Genomic DNA, 14,040 nt, shown 5'->3' on the forward strand with positions numbered 1-14,040 from the left:
GAGTAGTTTGCCATTTCCTACTCCAAGGGACCTTCCCAACACAGGGATCGAACCTGCGTCTCTTGCCTCTCCTGCATTGGCAGACAGATTCTTTACCACTGCACCACCTGGGAAGCCCTATGTGTGTATATACAAGTTTATATTTTCAAAGTTCTACTGCAAATCAGTGCTGCTGCTGCTGCTGAGTCGCTTCAGTAGTGTCTGACTCTGTGGGACCCCATAGACGGCAGCCCACCAGGCTTCCCCGTCCCTGGGATTCTCCAGGCAAGAACACTGGAGTGGGTTGCCATTTCCTTCTCCAATGCATGAAAGTGAAAAGTGAAAGTGAAGTTGCTCAGTCGTGTCCGACTTCGAGACCCCATGGACTGCAGCCTACCAGGCTCCTCCGTCCATGGGATTTTCCAGGCAAAAGTACTGGGGAAACAGAAGAGGTAAAAGTAACTTGCCCTGCAGAAATTTCAAGAGTAGAGAACTCAGTTGTACATTCTGGCCCCAACTCTTGCTCAGATAGTAACGGGACACGATCTAGGCCACTGGAATTGCGTACTTACTCTTCAGCTGGGGGCTTGGCAAAACTCAGGCCTTCTTTTCTCTGTAATGCTCCCTCTATTTGAGAGGAACAGTTTGAGTCCATGAAGGTGGGACTTCCCAAACAGTACCCATTATCAAGGTCATAGGAAGGGAACTTGCATTCCTTAATTTTGTGACAACCTCTCACATTTTCTAAAATCTAAAATGCTAATCACGCCTTTCCCTGAAGGGTTGTTCAGGTAAAGATAAAATGAGATTAAAATCTAGAACGTGAGTGGCACATAGCAGGTGGTCAGTTAACGCCCATGATCCCCTGTGGGCATTTCCTCACAAAGCTTCAGGTGGATACTTCTATAGCTTTCTATTCCGTTTTCTTTGGTATTTGTTCCAGCACACATAGGGGCTCCCACAAAAGTGACTGAGTGAAAATTTCTTGGTGGCTGAGGGTTCCTCGCCCCAACAAAAACACTTTCAGAAAAAGCTACCATGGATCTTGGGTTACTGGGCAGCGGTACCTTTCAGAACCCCTATGGTATTCTCACATCCCACCTGGCTGGCCTGATTCAAGTGGCTCATCTTGCCAAGGTCATACCTGTCGCTTATCAACTAAGGGAGGTGAAAAAGGCAGTTGCTTAGTTTTAGAAGGAGCACCGGTAGGCCCCAAAGATCCCGCCTCTTTCCACGGGGCAAGCCTATCAGCGTTCCTCTAGCGAAGAGCGGCAGCTCCGTAGAAGCCAATGAGTTCCGTTCCCTGGAATTATCCCGCCCATCCGTTGTGTCGTCACTCGGCCTCTTGTGAAATAGAACCCAGACTACGCTTCCCCTTAGCTTGCCTGTTGGCGGGTGTTTGCGTTGAAACTATACTGAAAGCCTGACCTTAAAGGGGAGGGAGCAGAGGGGAACCCGGGCCCTTTAAAGCGAGGCCAGCTGGTGCCTGCCCCTTTAAGGGCGGGGCGCTCAGACGACAGAATCTGAGCCCCAGATTACCCCGAGTTTCCGTCACAGGCTGCAAGGTAAGGCTCCTTCGCTGGGTCCGGGTGCTTGGCGGCGGCGGTTTCATCGCCGCTGGTCCTCCCCGGGCCCAGAGACACCCCAGCCCCAGTCATGCTGAGCAGAGTATGGAAGGAGCTGACTATGAAGTGCTATCCGTGCGAGAGCAGCTATTCCACGAGCGGGTCCGCGAGTGCATTGTGAGTCCGGGACCCGGGCTGGAAGGGTAGGACCAAGTTGGGGAGAAGCACGGGTGTCGCGGGAGAGGGAGACGTCCGGATCGGAGTGAGATCCTCTGGGCACAGCGCCGGCAGACCCTGTTTGGTCCAGGGGCGAGTGACCAAGAGCCCTGGTCCGACTAGTGCTTGGGCTGGCGAATCCCTAGAGTCTGCTCCAGCTGAGTAGCTGAGAGATAAACAAAGCCGATCGATTTCCGTTCCTCCCTTCTACACGCCTCTCCCCCGACCCCGCCCTCCCTCCTGTCCCCCCACCCCGCCCCCGCGCGCCTGTGATCGGAGCGCGGGTCTTCCCGTGTCTGGGAATCTGGTGAGCCTGCCGATCTCAGTCAGATGGTCGGAGAGGGATGGGTTTAACTTGGGGAAGGCTTGTTTGCAACTACTTCTCAAACCCAAATGATGTTTGATGAAGGGGAGATGAACAGGGATCTTTGGTGGGTTTCTCACTTTGGAGGAAAGGACTCTTTCTGGAGTGGATTCTGCCGTGTAGAAATGGAGAACAACTGAAGTGTCCCCTTCGTTTCCTCGCCCTTATTGGTGTTTCGTTAGAGACCCTGCAAGCCGAGTTTCCTAGCTTCGCAGCCATTCAGGGATTTCCTCTGAAGGGTTGCCCCTGGTGTGACGGAGGGCTTCTGGCTGCTTTCCTTACTCGCTCACTGCCACCTAGAGTAACAGCTGAAACTGTCACACAGCGAGGGACTCCTCACTTCTGGGCCGGGGCACCCAGGGGAGCTTAGGGGATCGCATCTTTCTTGCATCTGCTCTAAACTCTCATATCTTTCCTTTCTCCTCTCCTTCTTCAGAGCCCTCACCCCCAAATACTAAAGGGAAAGGGAAAAGTTTAGAAGAACAGAAGTTGGTGAGTGGAGGACCCTTTGCAGGGGTCGTCCTTCATTTTTCTCAGGCTGGGCTCCAGTCTGCCCTGGGCAGCCTCAGATTGGAGGAGGGCTAAAGTGAGCCAAGGCATAACTAGGTCTGCCTTTATCTGTGAGGATTGAAAAGTAGGGAGTTTATCAGTCCATGCGTGGGAACTCCAGATCTGCTTTCAGAAAGCTTTCCTTGTGCGTTTCTTAGTGGAGAGTTGCATATGGCAGGGTTGGGCATATCCTGGAGTCATACCCAGGCCTTGAGCCAGTGGAGAGCCAGAGACCCACTTTCCTAGAGAACAGGGAGGGAAGAGATCTTGGAGAGAGAAGCAGCCTCCTGGATGTCGTCCCATCCTTTAGTCCCATTAGCTGAGGAGGTCACCGCTGGTCAAGGGCATCCTGAGGGCTTCTAGTACATCTCCCACGTGGCTCCAATCCCCTGCTCTAGAGAATCACCTAGCCTCTGCTGGACCTACATGGAACTCCAGCCTGACCTTTTGAGCCCCCCACCCCCACCCCGCCCTCGCCTTCCTGCTTATTACACATGCCCAGGGCAGAGCACTAGGCAGTAAAAATCTTGGAGCTGAAATTTAAATGGCTCATTCTACTCTACTTCCCTATTGTTAAAAGCTACAATTTTGTCCTAGACCCATGTTTCTCCTGGGGTCTGTGTCTTCTCTCTTTACATACATAGCTGTATGCAGATTCCCCATAGGGTCAGCTTCTCTTGGGGACTGGAGCACCTATGAGACTGATCCTGCCTTCTTGGCCCACTTCAAACACAATAACATCTCAAGATTCTCTGACCCTGATTGTGGATCCAGGGTAGGGTAGAAATGTATGCATGTGTAGGATAACCTGGTTAAGTCCTGCCATAAGTGTCCATTGGAGGACTAGTCATCAGGGGCATGGGACAGACCCTGAGAGACCTACCCTGGGAGCTGGAAATTACTTTAGGTAGGGATCATGGATTGATAGCCTTTAAAGATTTTGATCCCAGCTCTAGAAGCTTTATAGATGTGGAACCCCAATTAAAGCCTACTATTATGGGCAGGGCATGAAAGAGACTCTGGATTGGCCCAGAGCAGACCTGATCTTTTAGGGCCCCTGAATAAACAGAGTAGAAGCTCTGAGTTGGTCTAGGAACACGATTCCTCCTGGAGCTTGGATCAAGGTGGGAGTGGAGGGAGAGGGAGTGGAGTGTCAGCACAATGAAGACATCCCCTTCTTCCCCTCAAATCTGCTTTTCCAATTATGTGCTAGGAAGAAATCCTCTCTGGTTCTGTGGCCTTTCTCAGATGTGTGGATATGTGCATCTCTAGGAGTCTTCTCTGCCCATGCACCAACCAGGGTTCAGCTGAAACTATTTTCTCCCTGGGGAAAAAAACCCTCATAGATCTGGACATAGTGCTCTGTCCCCAAGTGCATGGGTCACCCCTTGAGGCCTTGATTAGAAGGAAGTAGTGGGGAGAAAGATGGAACCCCTGGATGTATGGAGTCTAGTTTGGAGAAAATGTCCCCATGGAATTAACAGAGAGGCCACTGGAGCTGTGAAATGTTTGGGGATTCGGGCTTTTCATCTTGCTCACTTTGTGCTGCAGATCTCAACACTGCTGTTTGCGACTCTCTACATCTTCTGCCACATCGCCTTGACCCGCTTCAAGAAGCCTGCTGAGTTTACCACAGGTACCTGTGACTTCCCTCCCTCCTGCCTGCCCTCTGCCAGTGTTCCTGTTGCTATGGCACCAGCCTCAGGGGAAGAGGGCTGTGTTGCTTGCTGGGAAAGTAGAGGTGTCTGTTCTTGAGCTTCTGCCTCCCTTCCTCCACAGGCAGGGACAAGGTGGTATAGTGGAGAGTCTAGAAGGAGGGCCAGTCATGTAACTTTTATGACCTCAGTTTCATTCTCTACAAAATAAAATGAGCCTAACAATTTCTACCCAGTCCATTGTTATTGTGTGGACCAAATATGATGGCTAACGTGAAAACTCTCTGTGAACCTCAGCAGGGCAACTGCAGAGTGAATGTTGTCATGGGCACAAGCTCTGTCATGTCCTCCCCTAGAGCTCCTACACCCAGGACCAGAGACCTCCCTGACCCCAGTGGTGATGGTGAGCTTTCTCTTTGCAGAGAATGCATATTAAGGCTTTCAGTAGGCATTCTGTGATTGAGGGGGACCCACTTGTCCCAGTTCCTAACTCCAGATCTTCCGGTCCTGGCCGGAACCTCTCCTCCCCTCCAGATGGCTTCATGCACCCTCAGCCAAGGAGGCAGCTCCTCCTCAGTGTGATTCCCCTAGGGACTTTCTCTGTGATTTCCAACCCCTCTCCCCATTTCCCTTTACTCTACCTTGCCACTGATGTAAGCAAGCTGGTTATTTATTGTATTTTCAGCTTACAAAGAGGAACCTAGGGACTTCCCTGGTGGTCCAGTGGCTAAGACTCTGAGCTTCCAGTGCAGGGGGCCCAGGTTCGATGCCTGGTCAGGGAGCTAGATCCCACATGCTACAACTAAGGCCCAGAGCAGCCAAATAAATAAATAAAATAAAATTTAAAAAAAAGGAACCTATGGTGGAGAAGATGTGGGGAAGGAGGGAAGTGGGGGAATTTCGTGCTCTCACCCCCTGGGACCACTGATCTTTAAGCTGCCACCCCGGCAGAGTGAATTGTGGGGTTCATAGTGTGAGATCTCCTGAGCCTCCTGTCCAGCTCTGCCTTGGTGGGCCCAGGCCCCTTTTCAGGGGATAGGGAGGGAGCAGGAGGGTGCTGTGTGACACAGATGGTTCCCAGAGCTGCCCACTGATGACCTGCCTCTTCCCCGTGCCTCTGTCTTTTGTAGTAGATGAAGAAGATGCCACAGTCAACAAGATTGCGTAAGTACTGCTGCCTCAACGCCTGGCACTGGTAGCCTTTGGAAGCTGGGATCTAGTGAGGCCCTGGGAGCAGGGAGAGAGTGAGATGTCAAACAATTTCTGCTTCCGCCCTATTTCTGCTTTTTTCCGGCTTTACACCATCCTGGGGACTCTTGGAAAAGCTGCTCTTCCTGTCTGCCTGGTTTGGCCGAGAGCTTCAAGGAGCCTCTCGGCCAGGAACTGTCTGCTGGGGGCCTGAGTCACTAGAAGCACCTCCTACTTGGCTCCACCTCCCAGCAGCCATCGGAGAAGGGGTGGGGTAGGGATGCAGACTGATGGAAACGCCAGGGGATGGGGAAGGAGGAACCCCCACGGGTGGGCCTTGCTTGATTCTGAGAGAATGGCCCTAACTGTAGGCTATTATTATCCACTAGCACCTATAGAGAAAAATATAGAGATGACTCCTCTGGCTCAACAGACAACAAATTAAAAGGCAACCCCCACTCTCATCCCTCATGGACCAACTAGATAAGTGTCCCTTCTTTTGAGCTGATGCAATCTGAGGCACAGGTCTTGGCTGTGAAGCTGGGTTTCAACTCCCCTTGTCTCCCTCTGCCTTAGTGCCCTTATGCATATGGGGTGACCCTACTCTCTCCAGGCTCAGAAATCCACATCCCTGAGGTGAGCAGAGAAGTCAGGCCCATTATCTTGGCATCTTGCCTGGCACACCCTACAGACACTGTGGGAAGACCGCATTCCTGGGGACAGTCTGGGCAAGTGACATGGCTGGTGACCAGGTTCCCATGAATTCCTGAGATGTGCCCATCCCATGTGCCAAGGCTTCCCTGGAGGTGAAGGCTGGGGTATGAGGCAGCAGGTAGAGTGCCAGCTCTTTCCCTGGGTCTGTCATTGCTCCAGCTGGTTCTAGGAGTCACAGGTGCCCATGGGATGGGTAGGGCTTCTTGGGCCCAGGGAAGTGAATGTTGGCGCTCAGCAGGGGCACTACCCCTTCTCTGCCCAGGCTCGAGCTGTGCACCTTCACCCTGGCAGTCGCCCTGGGCGCTGTCCTGCTCCTGCCCTTCTCTATCATCGGCAACGAGGTGCTGCTCTCACTGCCTCGGAACTACTATATCCAGTGGCTCAACGGTTCCCTCATCCACGGTGCGTCGATCCTGGTTGCCGCTGAGGATGGGGACGGGGGGGCAGATCGGGTCAGGCAGACGCAGACAGCCTGGGGCTAGTCAGTCATAGATCACCCTGTCTCTTCCACTTTCCCTTGTCACGTGGTCAGTCCTCAGTGGGTTGGGGCGTCTCCCTTAATGACCATCTCTGCTTTTCCTTTTTTGCACTAGGCCTCTGGAACCTTGTTTTTCTCTTCTCCAACTTGTCCCTCATCTTCCTCATGCCCTTTGCATACTTCTTCACTGAGTCTGAGGGCTTTGCTGGCTCCAGAAAGGTGAGTCGGGGAATGTATCAATCAATCAATACAGAGCAGAAACAGTATTCCACTGAGACGGTTCAACTGAAGAGGTTTTAATGAAGAGACTATTTGCAGAGGTTTAGTCAGCACTGAGGAGCTTAAGGCACTAGTGACAACAGGAGGTCGTTACCATCCCTAGGCCTGAGGGAGCCAAAGGAAGAAATAATTTCTGATAGTTGAAGCTGAAGAGGTGTGGCCACCCAAGAGAGGAGCTAGTGTCAGAGGTGGGAGGAAACACAGAAAAACACCCTGGCCTCTCTGTCTTTCTACCTTCAACTCTCCTGCCAGCCCTCTCCATTGAGCAAGATGAACAGAAAACTAGAGCTTGATTTTTTTTTTTAAGTGTCTTGTGGGATCTTAGTTCCCAGACCAGGAATTGAACCCATGCCCCTTGCAGTGGAAGCACAGAGTCGTAACCACTGGACTGCTGGGAAAGTCCCAAGAGGGCAACGAGCTGGTGTCATGCAGACCTCAGGGGTCAGCTTCCCAGGGCAGGACAAGGATGGCGAAGGGGTCTGGGAAGGGGGACTGCAGATGAAGAATCTCTAGTAGAGGGACTGGGCCCAGACTGCGGGGTAGGAGGACAGAGTAACTAAAAGAAGAAGAGGGAAACACCCTCTGTTGCCTCCTGAATCCAGTCCTCTCTGCTTCCCAAGCCAGGCTGCCGTCTCCCCTGTCTCCTTCCTTCCCCACACTGCCCTCCCCACCCCTGAAACCTACTGCCTCCTCCCACAGGGCGTCCTGGCCCGGGTCTATGAGACGGTGGTGATGCTGATGCTCCTCACTCTGCTGGTCCTGGGCATGGTGTGGGTAGCCTCTGCCATTGTGGATAACAACAAGGCCAGCAGGGAGTCCCTCTATGGTGAGAAGACCAGCTTCCTCCCCACCCCTCAGCCAGCTCATGTTCCTCTGTCCAGAACGAATGTATCCCTCTAAGGCGGCGAAAGTTGGGACCTTCTCCCTTAGACTGAAGTTTCAAAACTGATGGGCTTCAGGCCACATCTAGCCTGTGGAAGTGTTCCGCTGGGCCCATGCAGTGAGTTAAAAAAAATATGAGTCCGTTGAAATTGGGAGATCTCACACTGATAATCCAGGTTTCTGGTTGTGCTTAAGCAGGTTGAGGATCTGGCCACACTAGGCCCCGGTGACTTGGGCCAAACAGTGGCTGTGCCCTTTAGAGGGGGCTGAGGATCTGCAGTTCGCTGTAGTCTCTGCCACTGCCTCTCCTGCCGCCCAGCCTTCCTCATCTTCATGACTTCCCTTGCCCGTACAGACTTCGGTGTTGCACCCCTGCCTGGTCTCTGGGGCCTGTCAGCCCCTAGTAAGCAGGAGGAGAGAGCTGGGCTGACAGTCCTTTTTCCTTCCATCTTCAGACTTCTGGGAGTACTACCTCCCCTACCTCTACTCCTGCATCTCCTTCCTTGGGGTCCTGCTGCTCCTGGGTGAGTGTCCAGAGCCTGGGAGGGCGTGGGGAAGGTCCCGGGGCCAGAGCACCCCCGGTAGAGGGTGGACTCCAGGGGCGGGCAGGGCAGGAGGTGGAGAGAAGGCTCTGGCGGGTGACCGCCTCCTGTCCCCACAGTGTGTACCCCACTCGGCCTCGCCCGCATGTTCTCGGTCACTGGGAATCTGCTGGTCAAGCCCCGGGTATGTAGTGCTCCTTGTCCTTGGACCCTGCCGGGGGAGTTTCTGAAGAGCTGGAGCCCATCTGTGAAGCCACTGTCCAGCTGTTCTGTGCACACCTTGCAGAGGGCCACAGCCTTTGCTGGCTTCTGTATCCTTGACCCCCAACATGTGGAGCTGGTCACCAGACACACAAAGCAGAACACAAGAGTGTTGGGAGGGACTGGATAAGGTCACCGGTCACAGGGTGGTGAATGAGGGGAGGGGAAGGAAAAGGACAATGGATCCTTAAGGTGAGCAGGGAGCTCTTGGGCTCTCGTGATCAAGGAACCTCTGACAGTCCATCCCTCCCTTTCCTGATGCCCACAGCTCCTGGAGGACCTGGAGGAGCAGCTGCACTGCTCAGCCTTTGAGGAAGCAGCTTTGAGCCGCAGGATTTGTAGTGAGACACAGTCCTTCCCAGATGGCACGATGGGTGTGGCTTGGGCAAGGGTGGTGGGACTGGGGGACAGCACCATCGTCTCTGCCCCCAGATCCCACCTCCTGCTGGCTGCCCTTGGACATGGAACTGCTGCACAGACAGGTTCTGGCTCTGCAGACACAGAGGGTCCTGCTGGGTATGTAGGTTGGTAGGCATTGGGATGCCTGGCTTTCCCAAGGAGAGAAGCTCCTCCTTCCAGGCTCTTGCAAACTGCTTTCCCATTCCTGCACAGAGAAGCGGCAGAAGGCTTCAGCCTGGCAGCGCAACCTGGGCTACCCTCTGGCCATGCTGTGCTTGCTGGTGCTGACGGTACGTACACCAGACTTGGTGGGGGTGGGCAGTGGTTGCACCTTGAGTACTTTAGCCCTTCACAGGGAGGAGGAAGGAGGTGCAAGGACCTCCTTCAATAACAGTAGCTGCCTCTCAAAGAGTACCTACTTTTGCGAAGCACATCAGTCCCCATTTTGTAGATGAAGAAACAGAAGTTAAAGAACTTACCCAAAAAGAAGAAAAAAAAAAAAAGAACTTACCCAAGGCCACACAGGGCCTAAGCCATTATGCAGGTTTGCTCTGGGATGAAAATAAAGGTTAAAATCCAGTCCATCCTCTCAACTTGCTACATCATGGACTTGGAAATAAGTCTTATTGGTTTGGAGAAAGACGTATATTTTTCTCTTTTGCCTTTTGGGGACTTCCCTGGGAGCTTCCCAAGTGGTACTAGTAGTAAAGAACCTGCCTGCCAATGCAGGAGACATAAAAGATGCAGGTTTGATCCTTGAGTTAGTAAGATCCCCAGAGGAGGGCATGGTAATCCACTCCAGTATTCTTGGCTGGAGAATCCCTGTGGACAGAGGAGCCTGGTGGGCTACAGTCCATAAGGTCTCAAAGAGTTAGACACAACTAAAGTGACTTAGCAGGCACGCATGCACAGGACCTCCCTGGCAATCCAGTGGTTAAGACTCTGCACTTCCACTGAAGAGGGCATGGGTTCAATCCCTGGTCGAGGGAACTAATATCCCATGAGCTGTGTGGCACGTCCAAAAACACCCCAAACAAACAAAACTATTTGGGCTTTTTGCTTCTGCACCTGGAAGTCTGCTATAAGATACTCTCAAAGGTGCTCTGTTGCTAGCATTAACCTTTGGGAAGTCCCACACAGCTAACTGAAAACCGAAAATGATGGGCCAGAGAGTCTGCTCTTAACATTCTCAACTTTGGATACATCTGTGGGCTGGGACAGCGGTGGGAGTCCATGACCTTGCCTCCCACAGGGCCTGTCTGTGCTCATTGTGGCCATCCACATCCTGGAGCTGCTCATTGACGAGGCTGCCATGCCCCGGGGCATGCAGGTAGGGGCTGCACACCCCCCCCCCCACCCCGCCGCCCACCCACCACATCTTTTGGGAGAGGGCCTAAGCAAGGCTGGGTGAGGGGGCAGAAGGGGAGGCCAGAGGGGAGGCCGGGCGCTGGTGGTGGTGGTGACGATGGGCAGTGCTGCACAGTGACACCTCTTTGTCCCTCAGGGTGCCTCCCTGGGCCAGGTCTCCTTCTCCAAGCTGGGCTCCTTTGGTGCCGTCATTCAGGTCGTCCTTATCTTGTATCCTTCTGGAAATCCACCCTTGCCTCTCTTCTTCAAACCCGTCTCCTCTAGGGCTCTGGGCAGAGCTACAGTGGGAGTGAGGGGGAAGCGGGCAAGACTTGGCCAGCCCGACGTTCAGAAAGAAGAAAACCAGTTGATTCAAAAGGAGGGCTGGGGGAAGAGAGGGCCATCCTCTTTGAGACAAGGCATTGATCCCTGGGAGTGGGCCAGTTCTTCCCTAACCCAGTGGCAGTTACCTGATGGTCTCTTCGGTCGTGGGCTTCTACAGCTCTCCACTCTTCCGGGGACTGCGGCCCAGATGGCATGACACGGCCATGACTCAGGTAGCCGGGAACCTGCCAGACGGGAGTGGAAAAAGCATCCTGAGGGTGTCCCTGGGCACTCAGTGCTGGCAGCTCTGTGACCCTGACCTCCCCTTTTCTCACTCCCACCCAGATAATTGGGAACTGTGTCTGTCTCCTGGTTCTAAGCTCAGCACTTCCTGTCTTCTCTCGAACCCTGGGTAAGTAGCAAAATGAGGTAAGGGAACTGGCTTGTTTTGAGTAGCTACTGGTACTAAGCAGACCCATTATATTCTTGCTCTCTCTGATTCCCACAACAAACCTATGAGGAGGTATTACCTCCATTATACAGATGGAGTGACAGAGGCTCTATAAAGTGCTGTGCTGGGATTCAGAGTAGTGTTGCTTCAAAGCTCATATTTTTTCCATTTGCTACATCCCATGGCCTCTCCTATTTACTTCCATTTTTTTCAGTGAAGAAGCACCACTTTCCCCAAAATCTTTCTTTGAGGGATCATCTGATAAACATATATATTTTTTTCTTTTGGCTGCACCCATAGGGCATGTGGGATCTTAGTTCCCCAACCAGGGATTGAGCCAATGCCCCCTGCAGTGGAAGTATTGAGTCTTAACCACTGGACCACCAGGGAAATCCCAACATTCTCATTTTAGAGATGAGAAACAGGAGAGCTACTTGATTTACCCAGAGTTACACAGCTAGCTTGAGGCAAGGCTGAGTCAGGCCAGAACCTCTGTATCCTGAGCCCCAGTTGAGTGCTTTTTCTGCACACTGGGCATCAAATGATAAGCTCAACTCTCCTCCCATCTTTAGAGCTAGGATCTAGATGATGGTGGGCGAGAAGGGGAACCTATGCGACTCTCCTACTACTTCAGGGTAAACTAGTTACACTTTTGAGCATTACCTGGTAAAAGTGTTCACTCCAAGGCAGTAGGGGAGTTGCATAGGCTCCCCACCTCCCCCGCCATTATCATCCATCTATTGTACGTTATCAGTCATGTCCTACTCTCTGCAACCCTATGGACTGTATCCTGCCAGGCTCCTCTGTCCATAGGATTCTCCAGGCAAGAATACTGCAGTGTGTAGCCTTTTCCTTCTCCAGGGGATCTTCCCGACCCAGGAATCAAACGCAGGTCTCCTACACTGCAGGCAAATACACTGAGCCACCAGGGAAGCCTTAGTTAGTATTTAAATCAGTTCTATTTGGTTTTTAAGTTTATATTCTCTCTACTCTACCATTTCTACTTTATGCCTTGGGATTTAGGATACTTGGCCTGTGGGTCCAGCAGTTAGTTCCTTTTAGGTTGGAAGCTGGTAGGAAAAAATTTTTAAGTGGGGGAGGGGCTCAAGAATTTTAATTTATGATAATTATATTATTATTATTAGGGGCTCAGTAAGTGTTGGAATAGTGCCTCGCACATATGGCTCCTCAGGTGTGTTGTCTCATTTAAGTCTCACAGTCCCATTATTTTGTCTACTTGTTTTTTTAATTCCCTACTTTATAGTTAAAGAAACTGAGGCACAGACGTTTAAGGAAGTTGCTTCAGGTCACAGTTAGATGGGGTGGAGTTCAGATATGAACCAAAGCAGCCATAATAAGAGCCCAGTTTCTCAGCCACCACACTGCTCTGTCTACTAAAAAAGAACACTTGGTGACCAGCTTGAGGTTTCTGGCCCAGGAACAAGTAGCAGGCCCAGGGAGGTCCTTAGGACACCTGGAGCCAGAGGGGATCCCCCCAACCCCAACACACACAGACACACACACACACACACACTGCAGGAGAGGATGCCAGACTCTGGAAGGGAAGTTGGAGCAAGCCTAGCAGAGACACTTGCTTCAACTGCCCTGAACTCTCCCTGAGACAAGTTGGGATGTAGAACAACTAATGTGTAGAAGCCAACCTATCAGTTGCAGTGTTGAGATGTGGCCACCAAGAGGCAGCAGAAAGCTCGGCTCTGAGACAGGGAAGGGTTGGGGAGCCTAACTCCCATCCTGGCCTTTGTACTTCAGGGCTCACTCGCTTTGACCTGCTGGGTGACTTTGGACGCTTCAACTGGCTGGGCAATTTCTACATCGTGTTCCTCTACAATGCAGCCTTTGCGGGCCTCACCACTCTCTGTCTGGTGAAGACCTTCACGGCAGCTGTGCGGGCAGAGCTGATCCGGGCCTTTGGTGAGAGGGAGTCAGGGCGAGGCTGGTGGGGTGGTTGTAAGGTGGAACTGTCTGGAACAGTGGTCATCCCAAGCAGGGGAGATGGCATACTCACCACCCATTCTGTGGCTTCTGAGAACTGACCTAAACCCTGTTTCTGACTACCCCCCTGCCTCTTCCCCAGGGCTGGACAGACTACCGTTGCCTGTCTCTGGTTTCCCCCGGGTGTCTAAGAAGACCCAGCACCAGTGACCTCCAGCTGGGGGTGGGAGGGAGAAATCTGGACACTGTCATCTGCTGCCTAGGCCTGAAGAGGCGCCCAGGGGTGGGTGGCCCTCAGGATCTGGAATCTGAGAGGGTGGGTGGCAGAGGGGAGCTGAGCCTTCTGCACTGCTGCGTAATCTGAGCCAGAGTTTGGGACCAGGCCCCCTTGCTTCTCTAGATTTAACTGTGGGCCCCAGCATGGGGTGGGGCTGGGGACTGGGTCTGGCTCCTGGTCTCAAATCTGTTTACACATCAATCTGCCTCACTGCTGTTCAGGGCCATGCCTGTAGCCATGTTTACATGACTTGATGTGCAATAGGGTGGGGTGGGGGCAGGGGAGGGTCAGAGCCAGTGGCCAACTTGGGAGGCAGAGTGTCTTCCCTTGCCTTTGGCCCAGCAGAGCCTAAGAGCACTGTGCTATCCTAGAGGGGCTGTGGACCGCCGGAGAGACGAGGGCATAGGGAGGAAGAGGCCACAACCATCAGCAATAAAGTTGATACCAGGGTTTTCTTTGGTTTTTTTTAAAGGTCCTGTCTCTGTGTCTGTTTGAACAGCTTTGCTCCCACCAGTCCTGAGTCTACAGAGGGAAATAGAGGGGTCCTTGCCACCATTCATTGCCTCTCCTCTATCTGTATTCTGGGGACTTGGGTCTGGTGTTAGGCCATACAGTCA

General features: G+C 52.6%; 1 protein-coding gene across 4 annotated transcripts; it reads left to right on the plus strand.

The window, feature by feature from the left end:
- The first annotated feature begins 1,602 nt into the window (after positions 1–1,602).
- On the plus strand, positions 1,603–13,418 carry LMBR1L (limb development membrane protein 1 like). 4 transcript variants are annotated; one of them, XM_068969996.1, is made up of 17 exons: positions 1,603–1,721; positions 4,225–4,309; positions 5,459–5,492; positions 6,493–6,632; positions 6,824–6,927; positions 7,687–7,813; positions 8,325–8,393; positions 8,531–8,595; positions 8,941–9,013; positions 9,105–9,188; positions 9,285–9,361; positions 10,324–10,401; positions 10,576–10,649; positions 10,885–10,975; positions 11,088–11,154; positions 12,964–13,125; positions 13,289–13,418. In XM_068969996.1, exons 1-17 carry the CDS (start codon positions 1,650–1,652, stop codon positions 13,354–13,356), a joined length of 1,470 nt encoding a protein of 489 aa, XP_068826097.1. In that variant the 5' UTR covers positions 1,603–1,649; the 3' UTR covers positions 13,357–13,418. The 4 variants fall into 4 exon arrangements, with proteins under 4 accessions (XP_068826097.1, XP_068826099.1, XP_068826098.1 ...); XM_068969998.1 differs by having other exon boundaries at positions 10,636–10,649; XM_068969997.1 differs by having other exon boundaries at positions 5,462–5,492.
- Positions 13,419–14,040: the final 622 nt, after the last annotated feature.

The sequence above is a fragment of the Capricornis sumatraensis genome, chromosome 4 (assembly GCF_032405125.1).
Source record: "Capricornis sumatraensis isolate serow.1 chromosome 4, serow.2, whole genome shotgun sequence".
NCBI lineage: Eukaryota > Metazoa > Chordata > Mammalia > Artiodactyla > Bovidae > Capricornis > Capricornis sumatraensis.